The sequence below is a fragment of the Marasmius oreades genome, chromosome 10 (genome assembly GCF_018924745.1).
Source record: "Marasmius oreades isolate 03SP1 chromosome 10, whole genome shotgun sequence".
In the NCBI taxonomy this organism is placed as follows: domain Eukaryota; kingdom Fungi; phylum Basidiomycota; class Agaricomycetes; order Agaricales; family Marasmiaceae; genus Marasmius; species Marasmius oreades.
In genome coordinates this window covers 2,201,698-2,222,318 of record NC_057332.1, presented here as the reverse complement: position 1 = coordinate 2,222,318, position 20,621 = coordinate 2,201,698, and the positions used below count along the sequence as shown (strand labels likewise).

Genomic DNA, 20,621 nt, shown 5'->3' with positions numbered 1-20,621 from the left:
ATGTAAAGAATGCGGATGGAACTTTCAATAAATCAGGACAAATCATAGAGTATGTCCGTTCCTATGTTGAGATTGGGACCCATAAAACAATACATTATCTGTTTGTCACCCATCTAGGGGACAAGGAAATGATTCTTGGGTACTCATACTTATACAAGCACAATCCACAGATTGATTGGCAGGCAGGAGAATGGGAGTTCACCAGGTGCCCAGATACATGTGCCACTAGAGCCCATAAAACAAAGATTATCGAAGCTGGAGCTGATGAGCTCGAAATCAAACCAGATTTACCATGGGAATCCTCACTGGACAATTTAGGAGAAGAGAACATGGAAAATCCATACATTAACTGGATCGATATTGATGATCCAGAAGATCAACAACAAGCAGCAGTCATTGCAACCATGTTTGATGAAAAGGACATGGATGAAGAACTTAGTGAAACAGATGAAGACACCATTACTTGGAAGTCCCATGTGCCAGAGTGGTTGCATCAATATGGCAATGTCTTCTCAAAGAAGAAATCAGAACGGATGCCAGAACGTAAAGTTTATGATCATCCAATTGATTTTGTGGAAGGTGCAACACTCCTCAAACCAGCTAAAATTTATCCGTTATCTCCAAAAGAGCAAAACTCCTTGGATGAGTGGATTGATGAAGAACTTCGCAAAGGCTACATTAGACCATCAAAGAGTTCTGTAGCTGCACCCTTCTTTTTTGTTAAAAAAAATGATGGATCTCTTCGTCCAGTTATGGACTATCGTGCACTCAATGCAGTTACGGTTAAAAACCGTTACCCTATTCCCAGAATATCTGACTTGATTGATGCATTAAGTTCTGCATCTATCTTCACTAAGATTGATCTTCGGTGGGGATATAACAATGTTCGAATTCGAGAAGGGGATGAGTGGAAAACTGCTTTCACCACAAAACGTGGGTTATTTGAGGCAATGGTCATGTACTTTGGATTTTCAAATGCACCAGCTACCTTTCAAGCAATGATGAATGAAATTTTGGGAGACTTGATTCGCAATGGACAAGTTATGGTGTATTTGGATGACATATTAATCTTTGGGAATGATAAAGCTGAGCATCGAAAAATTGTTAAAGAAGTGCTGAAAAGACTTCAAGACAATGATTTGTATGTGAAAGCTGAGAAATGTTTCTTTGAAAAAGATACTATTGAATATCTTGGCATGATCATTTCCAAGGGACATGTTGCAATGGATCCCAAGAAGGTTGCAGGAGTTCTTGAGTGGCCAGTACCTAGTAAGGTCAAACATATTCAAGCTTTCTTAGGCTTTGCGAATTTCTATCGCAGGTTTATTAGAGACTTTGCCAAGATAGCTAAACCACTCACTAATCTCACCAAGAAAGAACAACAATGGGTCTGGAGCGAGAGTCAGCAAAATGCTTTTGAGGCACTGAAAAAGGCCTTTACCTCAGCTCCTATTTTACGAATACCGGATGATGTAAATCCTTTCCGACTATCAACAGATGCCAGTGACTTTGCTGTGGGAGCCGTCTTATCACAACTAAGTCCAGAAGATAATCTTTGGCATCCAGTTGCATTTTACTCCAAGTCGCTCGATGTACATGAATGAAACTATGAAATTTATGATAAAGAGTTACTTGCTATCATCAGAGCTTTGGAGGAATACAGACATTACTTGGAAGGACATCCAGTTAAATTCGAGATTTGGTCAGATCACCAGAATTTGACATACTTCAAATCAGCCCAAAAACTCACTTGGAGACAAGCTAGATGGGCTTTGTATCTCACTCGCTTTGACTACACCCTTCACCATAAACCAGGAAAAACAATGCAAGCTGAAGACCCTCTGTCCAGGAGGCCAGATCATGAGGAGGGGGTAAACCTCGATAACAGAGACCAAATTTTGCTCAAACCTGAGTTTTTTGCAATTCAGGCAATCGAGGCTACTCATGAATCGCCTGTCAATGATGACCAAATTCTAAGAGAGGTCAAAGCAGCACTACTTTCAGATGAAGTTACGAAGGATTATAAATCACTTCTTAAGTCAGGACCAAGAGAATTCAAAAAATCTCTGGAGGAATGGAACTATGAAAATGGATTACTACTCTATCGAGGGAAAGTCTATATACCTAAAAGCACAGATGATCATCTTCACCAAAGAGTTGTGTATATTCACCATGATTTATTATCAGCTGGTCATCCAGGAAGGTGGAAAACATATGAATTGGTTACTAGAAACTATTGGTGGCCAGGAATGTCAATCTTTGTCAAGAATTATGTTACAGGCTGTGATACGTGTCAGCGGATGAAAAATCGCCCACAACAGCCTTTTGGACTGCTACAACCAAATGAGGTTCCTAATAGACCTTGGGAGATTATCTCCATTGACCTTATAACTCAATTACCAGAATCATATGGATTTGACGCAATCTGTGTAGTGGTTGACCGTTTAATAAAACGTGCTCACTTCTTCCCAATTACTGGCAACTTCACAGCAGAAGACCTTGCACGATTACTCTATGACAGAGTCTACCCACTGCATGGACTACCTCTACAGATTATCTCTGATCGTGGAACCCAGTTTGCTGCAGAATTATTCCAGGAATGGTGTAAACTACTTGGAATTAAATCAACAATGTCAACAGCATATCATCCACAGACAGATGGTCAAACTGAACATGTCAACCAAGTTCTGGAACAATACCTTCAGTGCTATATCGATTACAATCTAGATGATTGGGCATTGATGTTAGGAATGGCAGTGTTTGCCTATAACAATCAAGCACATGAAGGAACTAAAGAGAGTCCTTTCTTTTTAGAGTATGGTCATCATCCAAGAGCAGGACCAACAATTACAAAAGACCTTCAACGTAATGAAGATCTTAATAACATTGCGCAAAGACGACATGATGCACAAGAGCAGGCGAAAGCTGCTCTCAAGTTAGCTGCTGAGCGTATGAAGTGGTACTACGATAAAGGGGTACAAGCTGTTCCTTTCAAAGTTGGTGACAAAGTGTTACTCAACCTCAAGGATTATCAAACCAAGGGACGAGCACTCAATCCACGATTTAAAGGACCATTTGAAATTCTGGAGAAACTGTCTCCAGTTACCTTCAAACTGAAGTTGCCTCCAAAATTCCGCAGTTACCATCCAGTTTTTCATGCCAGCAAATTAGCCACCTACAATGAACCAACTATTGTGGGACAAAGAGGACCACCACCTAAGCCAATTGTAGTGAAAGGTGAAGATGAGTGGGAAGTTGAAAAAATCCTACAACATCGCATTTATAGAAGAAAAACACAATATCTTGTAAGATGGTCAGGGTTTGGTCGAGAAGATGATACTTGGGAACCTGAAAAGAATCTCGCAAATGCTCAAGATAAAATTCAGGAATATAAGCGCTTAGAGCTTCCCCCAGTACACATTATCGAAATTCAAGATGACATACAAAATTTGTCAGATTAACGAAAAGTTCTTCTCGGAGCTCGAACCAAAAGAGGGGGGTGATGTCACAGATTTCACTGTCTTATCCCTATCTAACATTTATCTTATCTGTGCCATGTGTTTATCTTATCATATCACTAGATATTCCAAAGATGGAGTGGACCATTGGACTTGTTCTAGACCATTCTAGACACTTCAGATTGTAGATCAGATCCAGGGGGAATTATGTTAGATCTAGATCGCACTAGTAACAGCCTTGGCAGGCTAGATGTCTAGATGTTGATCCTTGTTGCCAAGCATGCTTGAGCAACCCAGAGTACTATATATCTACTCAGTGTTACCCACTGCACCATATGGTTTCCCAGGCTTCACCATGTGGTTTCCCAGGATTACCCAGTATACCATATGGTTTCTCAGATTGTTGCTAAGGAACCATTGTTCTGGAATGTACCTGAAGTATTCCAATCAGACAATTACCAAGCACACCATGTGCTACTATTCAAATAGAGTATTAGAGGTCTTAGTATAGTATCTGGGGTCCTAGATAGAATTCATGTATATAAGCTAGACAGTCTGAGCCTTAGACCCTCAGACTTAACAACATCTTTTGTCTTCATACAACATCTCTGTGCTCTCCATCTAAGCTTCACTACTGATCTCCTTCTACCACTCCACTACAACACATCAAGAAACTAGGTGAGTTGCAGATTTGTGATACTGGAGCTGGGTAAGCTCTTCCGTTTCTGGAAAATAACATTAAGAAACATCATACACACAGTCACACAGTAATCATGATCCATTACACACCAATTTTCATACCGTACATCGACTACGACGGCAAGATTGAGCTCTTGAAGATGGACAACGACGACGACAGTAGTGAAAAAATGAGATGGTTGGGTTTTATTAAGTAAGCTTTTTTTTTCATCCACTCAACGGACTCTTGAATTTTACTATCCAATCAGTTGTACTCGGTCAACTGAAACTGACTGAAAACTCACCAAAAAAACAACTGTTCTACCTACCTCAAAACTTTCTCCGATTATCCGTCGATAAACACCATGTCTTCACATCCGAATCGAGGGATACACACCCTGTCTTCACACTCAAACGGGCGCCCACCGTTCTTGAACGAACGTCCCCTTCTTGCTGAATCGTCCATCGATCCAATACGTGGAAATGCCCAAACCATGCGGCTTCCCCCTTTGTCTTCTATCTATCAACCACCCGCGCAAATTTTGAACGCGTGTGCTGGCTTGCCATTTGACCCAAATATTCGTTTAATGCGATTGACAAACTTCTCTCGATTGACGAACACGTCGAACCTGTCCCGTTCGATACCGACCCAGTCAAATCAAAATATAGCAGGAACGAACAATCCTGCTTTCTGCCCACCCACACCGTTCCAACTTTGCAGTCAGAACAATTCATTTCCGTTGCGATCTGCATACCCTCAGGTAGTCTTTTCCGCCGCCGCTTCCTCATACCTGAGCTCAAATTTATATGTTATGTTCAGCAGGCAGTCCCAAGTCATCCAGCCCATGGCCTGACCCCCCCTAAAGACCTCAACCCTCGCATGGTTCTCAGTGACTCTACCATGCACAATGCCGCTGCTTTGGCACCCATGAATGCCCACCCTTCCTCATTCAAGAGGACTCTGGATAACCGAGATCTCAGAAAACCTTCCCTATTTAGACCATCTCAACCGGTTAAGGCATCTAGTCTGCATCCTCTCCGTTCGCCTTCTCCTCTATTGTTCAAGCACATTCCTCCACTCCGTCTTCTTGGTCTATCCCTCCCACTGCCCTTCAATGGGCGCCCATTCAGTATGTTGATAGCGTGGATGCTGATGCATATGAATGTAGGGAGCTTCAAAAACGAATCGATGCGCAAGTTCGAACTGGGGCCCAGTCAAGTAACACCTCAGTAGATTCCGCCGAAACCTCGAACCTAGCCACTCCACAATCCTCTATTCCCGCCTCTTACCGTCTGTTTGAATCGCTAACTGTAGGCTTTAGCGGTTCAAAATTGACTACTGAGGAGTCAACCATGCCGCCAGCCTCCCCCATCAGAAAAAACCTCCTTTGTTAATTAACAGTAATTAACAGTAATTAACAGTAATTGGATGTTAATTGATACTAATGAATTTTAATTGATGTTAATTGATAATTGGTGATAATTCGCACTAATTGGTAGTTGAGTTTCTGCATAAGTTATCACACAAATGAAGGGGAAAGGGTTTAATCATATTAGAACACAGTGTAGTAGGAATTTCTATCACTGAATGCATTTACAAAGAAACAAGAACACTGATCTAAAACAGTGCTAGAAGTCCATTCAGAAGGTACGACAGGACCGAACTTAGGATATAAGTGAACACTTCGTCTGAACGACCAGACCGGAACAATGCTAGCATCTCGGTAACCGCTGTCTGCATCAGCCGAAGGGGTTATTTTGTAGAGGCCATGAGCCATTTCAGGTCTGCGAGGGAACGTAGTAAACCATTCAACGTAAGCAAGGTGGTCTGCTACATATTCCTGCTCGTCCGCCTGGAAGAGCATGTCCTTCTGGCTCTCTGAAAGTGAAAACAGTACGCGAACGCGGCCCACCCGATACCCTGTATAATGAGTCAGTCCACGAAACTTGGATGAAGGTAGAACCAAGTGAACAAACCTTTAACTCCGAGCGCCTGCCCATCTTTGACATTAACCAAAACAGTATCGAAACGACCAGGAACGATGTGTCCACGCTTATTCTTACGGGAAGGGTTGACGTGGGCGCTGTCTACCACAACAGAACCGTGTGTCTTTGTATTGTATATGTCAGGGGTTGTCCACTTGATGCGGTGCCAAACAGGAACACGTGCAAAAGGGATGTATAGATTTTGAGACTCCCGAATGAGGACTCGTGTCGAGAGGGTGGGAGCACGAATGCTAGTAACATAACGTGCCAATGCCTCCTTGAAGTGGATGGCACCATAGGCAGTTGCAAGCACCTCGAAGCTAACAGCCTTTCTGGTAGGATGTCGCGTCATCTTCAGAGTGCGTTCGAAAGTCACTCCAGGTGTTATATCGTATAAAATAGGGGGGTTTGTGGTGCCCAACAACTTGTGTTGGATGTACTTGATATGGCGGTGCAGTTTTTCGCGTCGGTCCAACCAAAGCACCATCTGAGGGAGTTTGTCACGATGGTTAGTTGCACGGTAGGCATTTTTGGCGAGGTCGATGTGTAGTCGCTCCGTATATTCGGTGTTGTAATTGTCTGCAGTACCGAAATTCTGGATATGGACGTCATAGTGCTGGCATCCATGCAGCTTGGGGATCTTGAAGCTGGTGGATACTCCGAGCTCAACGAAGATGTCCTTATTGATGTGGAAACGGGAAAGGGCCTGTTTGAGAAGTTTGAGCGAGTCGGTAGTATGAAGAGGGTACTGGGCAAGGTAGACGAAATCTAACATGCCCCGAACAGCCCCACATAGGCGAGACGAAGAAGAGGCACCAGGAAGTCGAACATCGATAATAAGGCCTAAAAGTAGTCGGCCGATCATCTGGTGCTCTGTTCCAGTGACGCGAGAAAGACCGGAGATCCCTCGCATGAAAAGCCGTATGTTGTGATTGGGGGGAAACCGTCGACATCGAAAGCATCTATCTCTGCAGCGCCGACAATCTTTATCAACCAAGCGACCAGATGCTTGATGAGTCCTTGATAGAGTTGGTGGAGGATATCTGGAGTGATTGACTGGAAGATGTTGGTATAGGGTAACTCTTTCCAGAACGGTTCCGCAATAGGCTTCATGCCATGTGCTTTACATTGTTTATGGAACTCGGTCGGGCCGTCAGCAATGGTTTCGAGGACATTGAGAGCATCTTGAAGTCCTAGGAAAGGCCCATCCATGCCGTCTTCACCCAGCTGTTCGGGTTCCGTTGGGCAGAGTGCAGGACAGCGGTTGCTTTTGGCTATCGTGGCCAGAGTTTGCTCTGGATAATCGGCGACGTAGACTGCTAGAATAGGTGACCCGCCGACATACACCCATCCCATCCGTTACTTCTATACCGTCGAGGCCAGCATCTTTTAAAGGGGATAGGATATGACCCATACAGGTATGGAAAAGATTAGCCAGAGCGCGACGACGAGCCGACTTGTTGCTGATATGGCTGAGCTTGGAGGTAGGGAGATAGGCAAGAAGAACATATGCCCCGCGAGAAGGTTTACGTCGGATTTCCTTTGGTATGTTTCCGATGCTCATGTAAACGGGATAGGCTGTCTTATTCCCAAAGACGGTGAGTTGGGTTTTGTCGGAGGATATGATGAGGGGAATAATCGTAGCGCCTGGATGGGTTTTCTCAACCTCCTTCTACACAGAACAAATGTAAGTCTTTATACTTGAGATACAGGTAGATATATTCAAGAACTCACCTGCGTAGCCCACCACCACCGACCTGTATGCATACTATGGTATAATCTTGTCTGGCATGTACTGTCTGTATAGTGACGTTCGGGGCATACAATAAGATACTGGCTCAGATCAGGGTCCCTCCACAGTGCTTGGATGCATTCTAAGATGTCGCGGTAATAAAATTCGTACGCCTCGCCAGCAACGACAACCTCTTCGCGTTTGAAGGGAGGGCGGCCAGGTAGGTGAGAATCAATGATTTTATTCAGTTCTTGGGTTGTCTTAAACGATAGTCCAAGAGCATCTACAACCTACACAGAAGTATCAATAAAACAGCATTATTAGTAGTAGATAAATGATCGTACCCCAGGGATTTTCAATAATTCGTTGAAAGCATTGGAACTAGGCCCACGTAGCTTCGGCCCACCTCCCGACCTCCCAGTCAATTTGTGAGACGAACGGTTGCCAGAATGAGGATCCTGGACCCAGTTCGCGCCTATAACGAATGTCTGCGTTCTCACTGTTTCTATCGCCAAAGGGCGTCCAGCAGGGCCCGGAAATTTGAACTACGAATGGTGGATGGCGTAGTCGATCTTCAATCTTGAATCGTTGCGTTGTTTCAGGGATCGGTTTCCTTCAAAGTGTGTGCCAGGAAGCCGTTCTCGACATCACAACCTCAACCTCTTCGTCGCTCTCTCCCTCTCGTTTGGTTCCCAATCGTGCTCATACATTGCGTTAACTTCATCCTCATCAAAGTCTTCCAGACCATCTCTCCTTCTCCATCTTCGATGTCACTGCTATTATCGTTGTCATAATTGTGTGCATGCCAATAAGTATTGTCTTCGTCGTGACGTCCTCGCCGGTCAAAGGTTCAGTTACTTGTCCTAAGTCATGCATAGTGTATTCGTTTCCGAAGAAGTCGCCATCAAATGTTGCTGGCTCACTGTCGAAGTCCAAATAACGAAAAAGTCTTCGAAGTCGTGTATTTCTATATCTGCGGGGTTCGATGTCGTCGGAAAAAGTGGGGTGAGGCGGGAAATCCACTCAGAGAATTTGCATAGCGGATGCACTCGGAGTTCGTCGTTTGATTGAAGTGGTGGTGTAGCCCCAGCAGAGGTGAATTCCCCTCCACAACCATCGCAAAGTCGGGCATTTGGACAGGTCTTTATGTGAAGGCCAGTGTTTGGATATGAAGCCAGCTGACGTCTAGGCGCCTCCCTCCACAGACAGAGGAAGATACCCTAACAACCGACCTCCTAACAGCAGATGTAGGGAGGAAGGTGTTCAACATCGTGGTGGGAGTGAGTTAAGTCAAATAGTAGTAAGTCACTTGTAACTCACTGTCACGTTGTAACTCACTGTCACTTAGTAACTCACAGTCACAATGTGTCGCAATCGTCACACCTGTTCTCCTCCCACCACCATCATCGATAACAAACCTCCAACCCTCCTTCCTAGCTGTAGGATGGGGGGTCATGGGGAGCGTTCTAACTGCATTCCTAGCTGTAGGATGGAGTTTCATGGGAGCGTTCTATCTGCATACCTAGCTGTAGGATGGAGATAGACGACGATCGCAGTTGACTCTACGCCTTGCTGTCCCTGGATGGCCAGTTTCCAATCGCTTACTCCTCTGCGATTATTATTCTCCTTACGCTACTCGACTTTCAGGTTCGGCAAATCAGTGATTGTGAAGATCTTGAGTACCCGGGACAGTACCAGCCGCTACAACTACCTTTCAGATCCCAACACACTATCCAATCACCCCAATATGCCCGTACCTGATAGTCCTCCTCTGTCCGACGAGGTCGACCAGCAGATAGCTTATTGGGATTCAAACGACGTAGTAAGTTCGATTGTGTCGCAGTCCTAAGAACAAGTACTAATCATTACCATCGTGCCATAGCCCACATCGCCTGCAATCTTCATCTCCAGTGATGGGGTTCTATTCTCAGTACCTGTTCCGATCGTACACCGAGGCTTTCCACATAGCTACATGTGTAGCTCCAATCCGGAAGCAAGTCTTGTGCTCGCCGAAATGACAGCTCCGAACGATGATGAAAATCAGCGAGTAGGATACAACCTCTTTTCTTCCGTCAAGAACCGAACAATCCCTTCCCGCCAAATCCTTACATCGAACGATTTCTGCGAGAATTTGCAGAGAGGGAAGCACCGTATCAGGTGTTAACGATACCGGCTTATGCATACGAGCGTCGTCCTTGGCGTGGACCCATTTTTGCGCGATGGGAGGATGCCAATGATGAAAATTGGGTGTGGGGGGTTAGAGTGAGTGAATTGATAAGGTGTGTCTCCTTATTGACATCGTCAATATAACGTTATATTCATGGCTACGTTATTAGTGACATTCACCAACACTATGAACTGCTGATCAACGTATAATCGCTCAGGAACGGGTTAGGGACGTATTATTTCATGAAGTTTTGTCTAGGGTATATCACAACGAGAAAGGGACTCGCCAAGTAGCTGCCTATATATGAACTGTCGAATTGATCTACGGAACATACCAGTCTGTCTACACAATACACCTCCCTCCACTAGAACATCCCACCAGTACGATACATCGACATCGGGTCGCATTCGTAATCTTGTGGGTCATTCACACCTCCAAACTGCCGAGTGTCGTATGTTTTACGTTTTGTAGGCGTCCGTGGCTGTTGAGATCCAAACGAATGTCGCTTGTTCGGAGTTGAAGGTTCTGGAAACGTGTCAGTCAGGGTTACGCCAAGTTTGCATCATTCACGTACCGTTATGTGCCCCGTGCTGGCCTGAAGGAGTGTGCAGGAAATTCCAAGGGGTTGGAAATTCGTACGACTCATCTGGGACATCGAGGGCCGCAATTTGGCTTTCCGTAACTTGGGTGAGCGGGATGCCATCCTCAAGAGGCGAACACATAGGGGTTGGGAATTCGTACGACTCGTCTGGGACATCGAGGGCCGCAATTTGGCTTTCCGTAACTTGGGTGAGCGGGATGCCATCCTCAAGAGGCGAATACATAGGGGTTTCTTCCATGACATGTTCACCGACCGCGTCCATGTGTACCATCCAGTTGCCCTCATTGTCAGAGTCAACGATGGGATCACTGTCAGGCTCGATAACGCCCTCGAAACCAATGATGGGATCACTGTCAGGCTCAGTGATGCTCTCGAAGTCGGCAGGAGTGTTCTCTGTTAGGGGTGGGGTCTGCATCGACGGTAGCAACAGTCTGACGATCTAGATAGAAAGTAGTATCATGTACATCGTACGTCGCAATCGGTTATCACTTACGAAGGGCTGGTCGAAACGGGCTGCGTCTATCCCCATCGTTATGAGTGGCTGAGGGTCTCCGTCGCGAGTGGTGCAATTAGGGGGGCAGACTTTTATGTCGATATGTGTATCCGTCGCTCTGCGGAGTACGGTATACAGAGTTCCCTGGGTTGGAGGCATACTGTATAGAAAAGTGGCGAGGCCGGCACTGCCTTATATGGGCGACGCGTCAAAGGTCACATGTCTTATCGTTGGTCTGTCCTCTACCACCACTCCGTCTCTCAAAGTTCTAGTCTGCCATCTACCACCACCACTACGTCTCTCAAAATTCCAATTTTTTCCATTCTTCTTTTCAACCGTATTCTTCACCTAGCTGTGGGTGTGAGGATTAGCGTTACCTGATCAACTTGCGAACATCTGTCACTGCAGGCTATCTTGCGCACTCAAGATGATGAGATATACCAACTTCGTACGTATAAAATCACGCTAGCATCGTTTTGCATCGATATTTATGAATCTGACGCGTAATTTGCTTAGAATTCTACCCAATCCAATGTTTCTCTGCATGAGCCAACAGCACGCGTCTACGGCAAGCACACACACTTTGTCGCGAATGGAAGAATGTTCACTGTCATAAGCCGCTTTGCGAAAACCAACCCTTCTCACGTACCAACGTACAACGCCCTTCATTTCTCCGATACGGCGCATCGCTCCTTGGTACACCTCAAGGAGTTCAACTGGATACATCATGCCCATCCGTTCTTACCTCTTGTACCTCAGTGGAATGTGTTCAAAGGCTCGCTTTTTAGCTGCCTTGACCACAAAAACGAATGTTTCCCTTATGTTCGTCAGGCCGCTGGCGGACGTAAGTATTTTCTAGCTAGAGATGTTACGATTGCATGGGACCAGCTGGAGAAACACCTTCGAAAACTGGTCCTCGCTATGCTGGAGGAGGGAAAGCCCGATACGTCCTTGATGGACCCGACAATCTCTCTGTGGTCATACCCAGCATCGTATGGGTACCAGCATGGTTATGAATCGATTGCTGCACTCCAGCAGGCTGCCCAGTGTTCTAGGGATGCCTTCCTACCATTGATTGCAGCAGGAACACTCAGTCTGCTGTGGTTGAGGCGTAAAGAAAGGTTGCATCTCGACTACACTTGGCGAGAACGCTTACAAACCAAAAACGGTATACATCCTGAATGGTTTGGGGCATTTGAGAGATCGTACGCCAATGACAAGGACGTTCTGCGTACAGGTGGTATAATCGATGCTACTCACCGCACCACACCATTGTTGCTGTCGTTTTACCGCCAGCTGAACGTGCCGGTGTGTGTTCACTGGGGAGAGTTGAAGGACTTAGGCACTGTTACCAAGGGGCAGTACAATGAGACTGGAACGACTATTTTGAAAGATGGTGCATGGACGGTTTACCGCCACATATTTGAGAGTTTGGCAGATGTGTTCCCTACCAATGAAGAGTTCTGGAAACTGTTCGCGCGTCTACGATAACCCGCATCCCAACCCTGAAGATTCCCTCTCTGTAGTGCCTGTGGCCTCCTCATCTCATCCTCGACAACAGTATGCTCCTTATCAGAGTTACTTCAATGTTCCCAATTCCGATTCGCCCATTGTTGAGAAGAACTCTGGTCAGCGTCCTGGCCAGACTTGGCAGGAATTCTTTGCTCGCCGGGACGGGAGAAATCAGGAGCGACTGGCGTTAGAAACACCTGTACAGAGGCGGTCTCGTGAGAATCGAGAACGAGAGGCTAGCAAATACCACGCACCGGGTCGGAAAGGGGCAGTGTGTTGGTATTGGGATAATCGGAGCGGTTTCCGAGTCAGGACGTGTCTCACTCGAGGGCAAGTAGAGAGTGAGTGGGAACGTCTTTCGGATGCGCAAAAGAGGTACGACGGTTTCTCCAACACCTGGGATCTCTGTAGTGAATTCGGTGAATTTGATCCCGACTCGGACGACGACTGGGAGGAAGATGCACCCCAGGATACGGACGTTGGAGTTGATCCAGAACAGGTGGAGGGAGGTAATGAGCAAGAAGAGGATGAGGATGGGGAGATCGCAGATGGCCCACCCATCATCACAGACACAGAGACCACTTCAGGGGAAGCTCTCAAAGCAATTGGGGGCTATCCAGAAGCAGAAGATGAAGTCACGGCCGACTTCGTACCCATCAGGATGGAAGAGGTCGCTTTTGAGCGTTACGGATTCAGTGACTGTGAATGGGAGAGGGAAGGCGTCGACCTCATCGACCTTGACACCACCCGAAATCTGTTGGGGAATGGGCGCTGGCGGAACAACCCTAATAATGCCATGTTCTCTGAACCTGACCCACCTTCAGAAACCATGGACAAACTGCGTCAATTCTTCCACATCCTATCGCTAACCCACACATCCCCCCCTCTCTCTTCCGAGCCACGATCTCTCCGACCCTTCATCGTACATATCAGATGCATTGAACTGGGAGATACTCGTCATCAAAGTTACTGTCGACAACGAGGTCTGGCACCTGGTCCGCAAGAAATCCGATCTTCTCGCCCCAAAAATGGTGCTACTTATAAAGTGCCCCGTATCGGTTCTGCACATTGTACGCTGTGCTTGGGGCCCTGATCTCCACATTGTTGCCTCTCAGCTAATAAGACACGGTATCCGGTTCCACATTCTCGTCCGTGGCGACCCACCCCCTCAAGCGGCGGCTCTGTGGCGAGAAGCCGCTCATGCGTCAACTCTTTGTTTCCTTGGCTTCCGGTGTGCTGGTTACACACCGGATATTCATGACTGGAGGGCGTATGAAACAGAACGTGATCAGTTCTTACGATCAGCCAGGGGGCGCGCTGCGGTGCTAGCGGGTGGTTTGCTGTCGAGGATGGCGACGACGACAGTGTCAGAAGAGAACGTAATTTTTGGCGGTGACCCCGAACGGCTTCAAAGGCAAGGACGATGCTTCTGGGAGCATGAGGGAGCGGGATACTGGGACGATTTCCTCACGCCTGTGGAAGTAGACCTGCTCTGCGGAGTTTATATGGTGGAGAGAGGTAAGTGTGTAGCAGTTAAAAATTTACTGTTAGATTTTGACAGCCCTACTAGATCAGGTAAATACGAACGCAGCTGAAGCATCGCACATGTCTTGGTGGCCTCGCCCTGCTCCTTTCATGGCCGGCGGCCTCAACCTCGATTTTTGGTCGAAAGATTGCGAAAAGTGGTATCTGAATCGACTCCGCGAATGTTCAAGTGGCCGGGGGTACCTTATGAACGCGACTAGGTGGAGAAAAGCTGTATCTTTCACTTACTCTATTCCGAAGATCCAGGAAAAGAACCGGCAGCTGGCTAGCCATTTCTTACAGACATTTGCGGGTATTTGAGAATTTTGTAGTCAACAACTCAAATGTTGTATTTCTTGTTTAGTTTCTTGTATTTTTTGGACACTATGTAGCTAGTAGGAACCCCCATGTATTTTGGTAGTATCAGCTTGTTTGATATCATTTTTTAATACAACGAGTGACCCCCGCTATATGTGACGAGTGTGATAGTGTGACAATTTTTAACTCTCTTCTGTACCACGACATGTCCCACTTCCATATGCCAGCTGTCGGTGTATGGTTTGGGCAGCAACCATCTAGCGGTCATTACTTAGGAATCCTATTGTTTTTAACCTCCTACTGAGACTGCCAACATTTGAAAGTGTCCTTTATTGTACCTTCATTCCTAGCTGTAGGGTGAAGTTACCTCAGAAATCGCTTACTTCCCTGCGATCTGGGTAACCGTCGACGATATCTACAGTACTTTCTGCCGATACTTGTATATCTACATTCCTAGCTGTAGGATGCAGATATATACCCGTGTATGTCCTGACCCTGGATTGCCTGTGTGCAAATCGCCTACTTCCACCGATAGTCTTTTATCCTTGCATTACTTCACACTCAGGCTCGCCAAAACGACGTTTATCGACGAGGAATCAAACAAGTCAGCAATGTGGTCCTCCGTTGTAGGTACCCCGGACCACACATCGTTGCTTTCTCTTGCTTTTGCCCCAGCAACATGCCCAAGGGTAAGTTATGTCCTCCCTCACCGTGTCCCGCATTCTTACACCTCCTGATTTTGAAGGAAACTCCAAAAAAAGTAACAAGAAGAATGACAAGACTAAGAAAAAAAAAGCACCCGTTCCAGGTAGCTTTTTACCTCACTGATCATTTTACTGCTAACAGTTCTGGTTGCAGATGACGCCAGTCGTGAAGATATGGATGTCGACGTAGAACAAACCGAACAAAATGACGACAGCCGCGACGTAGAAGTTGCCCCCCCCCCGTGCTCGTAGAGGTCGCAAGAACATGGTTATTCCCAACACCGAAAGTGACGCTGAAACCTCTGCACCTACGCGAGCTCTGCCTGTTCGTCAGAGCAAAAGCAAGGCTCAAGAGGATGGTGGTACGTCGTTTGGTTTTCACCCATGTACTGAATGCTCATTAGTTCTACAGTGTGGATGACAGCAGTTCGTAATAAGGGTCCGGGTGCGACTGCTGCGTTTGAAAGTCGCAAACGTGAACGCGCCCTATCCAGTGCCATTCAAGAAGCGGAGGCGAAGCGACTCAAAGCAACAAAAGGTGTCGTTAACATTTTTCTTGTCTGTAAAGTAGCTCACATGTATATAGACGGCAATGTCCCACGACCGCCTGGTTTCGATGACTCAGATGAAGACATAACGATGGAGGTGTTGGAACAACTAGGCCAGACTGTTTCTGCGTAGCACCGGTGACTGTGTATCTGATGTTCTACTATTCTCCAGCTGTGAAGAATAGTAAAGCTAAACCCTCTAAGCCACCCAAGTCTGGTTCGAGTGTCACGCAGGCGAATGTTAAGACGGGCCGTCCCAACAACGCATCAAATATGGTACAGGAGAAGGTCCCCGACGCCATACGTTCCAGTGAGAAACCGTCCAACAGCAGAAAAGTGGGACGGGTAACTCAGTCGCATATACATGGTACGCATGTGGCTTATATTAGTTCAATGTACTCACCTTTGCACAGGGCGACCCCCGAAACTTGATAAAGAATCTTCATCTGAGGAGCTCGAACATGATATAGGCGTGGCAAAGGGTGACAGTTCGCTGTCGGAGGAAGAGGATGAGCTCAGCGATGATGAGGATGACACACCTCTTACAGCTAAACAGTACAGATATGAGGTGAGTCTTGTCTCGTGCATAACGTGCTGCCTGATACTCGTTTTAGCAGGCCAAGATTATCAAGCTGTCCACAACAGTTCTCCCGACCATCGATGATTTGTCTGGCAACCTTTTCGACTCGGACGTCGAACTCGGGGTCGAGCGTGCAGCTGTCGTACACTCGTCCCCTCCACCGGCATCTGACATATCTTCAGCGGACAGCGAGAGTCAACCAGCACCTGAAAAAACCCACAAGAAGGCTATTTCTACTAGAACCCTTGTTCGTAAGGTCTCGGCATCCACCCCTCCCACAACGATTGACGCCAAAGTATGTTCCTACATGATATCCAACTCTCTTATCTTACTAACGGCCCTATGTCCGTGCAGTCGAAGCGCGTTCAAGAACACGTTAAAGAGGTAAGTTAACCCAAACTCTCAATGCGTTATAGCGGTCTAACCCCTCCAAGCGCCCGGAGATCAAGGGTATATCTCGGGGCGTCACTGAAAGCAAGCCAGTAGTATGGAGCGAAGCAGCGACAGCTGTCATCTCTGCCGGTGGCGTGTGCCTTTTGAAGAATCAGCCGCAAACACTCAGAAGGATTCTAAAACTAACCATTACCACTGTAATGGAGTATGCTGCATTCACCAATATGTTTCCGAAATATGCAACTCCCACCGAGTTCATGAAGAACATGATGCTTACCAGCGCGCGCAATTTCGGACGACGAAAATCCCTTGATGCACGGACTACCGAAGAAGCCCGTGAAATATTCAAACGATTCGACACTGATCCCGTTTTCCTTCGTCTTCTTTCCAAGCTGGTGAATTTTCCCTTCTTTACGCCTGTTTCAATAGTGTTAACTGGTTGGTCACTTTCCCGCAGCCAATGACGCGATTCTTTCAGTTCCGATCCAGCAGCAAGACAGTCGCGTCCGGCATTGTCGAAACAGACTACAAACTGCGTGGTTCGAATCGCCTTGATATTGCCTACGCGGAGACCAGAAATGACCTCTACATATATCCTTCCAAGACGGAAAACGCGGGTACATCTGGGAAAAAGGTGGGTCTTTTTCTGTGGTTGCACTGGTTGGAATCTGACTATTGTATATAATGCTCAAGTCTTACAGCCGTCGCCCACTCAAGAGCAAGCCGTTCCTTCATGATGCAGTGTTGAACCATTGCCGCCTATGGCTTTCTCGTGGAGGTTCCGGTTCTATCCTCCGGTTGTTCGAGAAGCAGTTCCAGGTGCTCGGTGGCGAAGTATCTATCCCTCTTCTAGCGACTTCGGCCGCAGCGGTACGTCGGGTCGTAACTCGACATTTTCTTTTGCTGAGTTTTCGTAGATCCATTGTGCACTCAAGGATACATTAACGTCGGGCAAAGTCAAGGCACCCTTTAGCGAGGAACTCGCCAGGGAGGAATACCAGAAGAAAGTAGTCATGTTGACAGATATGAAAGATGGGAAGGATGGCGAGTTTTTCCACAAGATCATGCGGGAACTATATGGTTTTGCTTGGTGACATCTCCTGCCGTCGTTCTCTACTTGTTACTGACTATGTCTGCTCAGTGGTATTCCTGACATCGGCGTTGTCGAAAAGACATACGATTTCAACGATCGTGACTCGGATGAAGAGGCTAATGAAGACAAAGACAATGTAGTACACAGCCAATGGATGCCGAACGCTACAGGAAACACGGAGCTGGATGAGCTGGATGAGCTGGATGAGGAGCTGGATGAGGAGCTGGATGAGGACCCGGGGGCTGATCAATTGGCTGATGTTTGAAGGATGCTCTGGCCTGTAAAAAACGGGGCTATATAGATTTTTCTTTTTTGTCATTAACGTACCCGCCTGCTAATCAAGCACCATATTGCTTTACATGAATCGAAAGAAACCTAAGCCTGAGCTAATCCATAGTAATTGGTATTAATTTATCTTATATTCATACTAATTGGTATTAATTTGTATTATATTCATACTAATTTCTACTAATTATCTTGCTAATGTGTACTATTATTCGTACTAATCCCTGGTAATTACTTACTGATTACTGTTAATTACTGTTAATTACTATTAATTAAATTTATAACCTAGCGAATTAACGTTAATTACCATTAATTCGATTAATTTTCAATTAACATTAAATACCCTTAATTCATGTTAATTAACGTTAATTAACGTTAATTAACAAATCTGCATTTTCCTGATGCCCCCTTTCACCCATGATTTTGGTGTGCTACATTCACCATCCCACCCATCTTCTCCTCACCACCCATCTTCTCCCTCACCTTCTTCACCCGCTTCCAATATACCGGCGTCTGTTCTTCCCACTATTCCACCTGCCATTGATCCACTTCCGCTGCCCAGTATAGAGGGAATCGGTGAGGATTCTGTTGGAGATCAGTCCAATGAGCATCATTCCTTCGAGGTCGATGCTGTCCCTGCGGCAACTACACGCTCAAGAATGGGGGAGGCCGAAAAGGCGTTGAAGGGCAAAACCCGAACGGAGTGCATCAACACCGCTCTTGTCGATTACTTGAACGATACGGAGCAGCCCGAGATCTGCAAAATTGCATTGGAGCACAAGGTCAACGTTCGAAGGGTCCAGCAGCTACAGGGTCGGGTGACATCTCTCAAAAATCGCAAAGCACCCAGTGCATACAATGCCGTGTACAGGAAGAAAGCCCAGGAGCTCAACATAGGTAGGCAGCCCATTTTTGCCAGCAGTATTCTGACGCTGATAGCTCTATGTCAGGTGTCGCTAAAGGCCATAGGGCAGGCCCTAAGGAAATTCATGCTGCTGTCAAGGCTGATGAGGAGCTTCAAGAAATACTTCAAGATCCTGTCCTCTCGAAGGAGCTTCAAGAAGATATGGAAGCTACTAGAGACGAGAGGATTCGCGGTGCGAGATTCTCCAACAAGGCCGCCGCTACCGACGCAGTCAGAACACTCACTCGCATTACACAAGAGGTGGGTACTTCGCATCATTCATTGTTTGCCTATCGATTTTCAAGCTACTCTAGGTGAATGATCTCTCAAGTCGTACAGGTGCCTGCGCCTTTGGTTTTATCACCAGAGGAGGCTATGACTCCAGTATAGAAGGCGGATTCTTCGCTCGCGGCCCGGTTCAAGAGTTCCTACAGCAGTGTTTCCACATATCCATATGGGACTTTGTGAGTATGGCGGAGGGTTTCTTTTGCAAGGAGGAAAAGCGTCAGTGGCCTTTCCAAAAAGTGCCGCGTGTCTCGTGTACTAATTGCCGACTGTTTTAGTTCAGAGAAAAGGGCCAAACGGCAAAGACATCAAGAGTAAGCTGGCTCAAATGATTACCGAACGCTTTCGTCAGTACTTTCCACCTTTTTTCAATGTAAGCATGCTAACTGATGATAAGGAGAGATAACCGGTGGTAAAGGGATGGTGGTGAACTATGTTCACTACAAGTCCCAGGTCGTCGAAAAATTCAAGGTTCATATCGTTGGGTGGCCCGAGAACGGGCCGTCAATTATGAGCCCATACAGCCTACCCATGGCAGATGCTCGGATGATTTACGACTTGTGGAGGACCAACTCTTGCCAATGGAAGAAGATGTCAGCCGCTGAATACAAGGCCTTCGTTACTGAAATTAACAAACTTCGCGAAGATGGAGCTGATGTGGACCCTCAGCGTACTAAGCGGAGTGACTACGGCGGTACCCATAAGAGAAAGTATGCGGAGGACACTGGGGGATCAAGGAAAAGGCTTAGGACTGGTGGAAGCACAACTGGCAAGGCAGCTTCGGAGAAATCAAAGGGACACAAGAGTAAGGAAACTATCTCTGACTCTGATTCAGGCTCCGAGAGTGGTGAGGAAGAGGGATGTGTGCCTTAGGTAACTGGCTGTCGCTGACAAGGGTTTTTCTATGTTTTTTTCATGGACAGAGTATATATTATGTTCTTTATGTGCATGTCCTGTGTTTTTGATAGAAAAAGCCTGTCAATTAGAAGCAATACACTGTTTCTATTGTTCTATTGTCATATTTAACACTCAACTCAAATTTCTGACAAGGTATGAGCTGGAAAAGCGCGGGAGGTGGGAGGCGGGCATTTTACGACAACAGCGGGCTGCGCCGATGACGAAAATCGGCCGATGCGGAGATATCATATCGCGGGAAAAACAAGATAGGATTAACCAGATAAGGTACGTACGCTATCGACTACGCCCCTCAGTATAAAGTCCCCCGCCTTTCTACAACTTTACAGAACTATGCAAAAACAGCCTAAACACTCTGTCAACAATCCGAATATCACGTACTGTTCGGTTGCTCCACATACCATCACTAGTACGTATCAGGTGGTTCAAGAGGAGGGTGACAAGG

The 20,621-nt window shown here is 46.5% G+C and overlaps 2 protein-coding genes across 2 annotated transcripts; both read left to right on the top strand.

The window, feature by feature from the left end:
* The first annotated feature begins 4,436 nt into the window (after positions 1-4,436).
* On the top strand, positions 4,437-5,497 carry E1B28_002739 (uncharacterized protein). Its single transcript, XM_043159684.1, has 2 exons — positions 4,437-4,897; positions 4,957-5,497. The coding sequence occupies exons 1-2, from the start codon at positions 4,502-4,504 to the stop codon at positions 5,368-5,370; spliced, it is 810 nt and encodes a 269-aa protein (XP_043003287.1). The 5' UTR covers positions 4,437-4,501; the 3' UTR covers positions 5,371-5,497.
* A 12,971-nt stretch (positions 5,498-18,468) lies between these two features.
* E1B28_002738 (uncharacterized protein) lies at positions 18,469-20,272 on the top strand. The gene is made up of 5 exons (XM_043159683.1): positions 18,469-18,969; positions 19,023-19,237; positions 19,291-19,480; positions 19,540-19,608; positions 19,659-20,272. Exons 1-5 carry the CDS (start codon positions 18,474-18,476, stop codon positions 20,132-20,134), a joined length of 1,446 nt encoding a protein of 481 aa, XP_043003286.1. The 5' UTR covers positions 18,469-18,473; the 3' UTR covers positions 20,135-20,272.
* The last annotated feature ends 349 nt before the right edge of the window (positions 20,273-20,621 follow it).

Excerpts from the sequence above, each read along its gene's own strand:
- E1B28_002738 (XM_043159683.1), top strand. The coding sequence starts at position 18,474 with ATGCCCCCTTTCACCCATGATTTTGGTGTGCTACATTCACCATCCCAC. Across the intron at positions 19,238-19,290 it reads TCACTCGCATTACACAAGAG|GTGAATGATCTCTCAAGTCG; the intron begins GTGGGTACTTCG and ends AAGCTACTCTAG. Across the intron at positions 19,609-19,658 it reads AATGATTACCGAACGCTTTC|GAGAGATAACCGGTGGTAAA; the intron begins GTCAGTACTTTC and ends ACTGATGATAAG.
- E1B28_002739 (XM_043159684.1), top strand. The coding sequence starts at position 4,502 with ATGTCTTCACATCCGAATCGAGGGATACACACCCTGTCTTCACACTCA. Across the intron at positions 4,898-4,956 it reads TGCGATCTGCATACCCTCAG|CAGGCAGTCCCAAGTCATCC; the intron begins GTAGTCTTTTCC and ends TGTTATGTTCAG.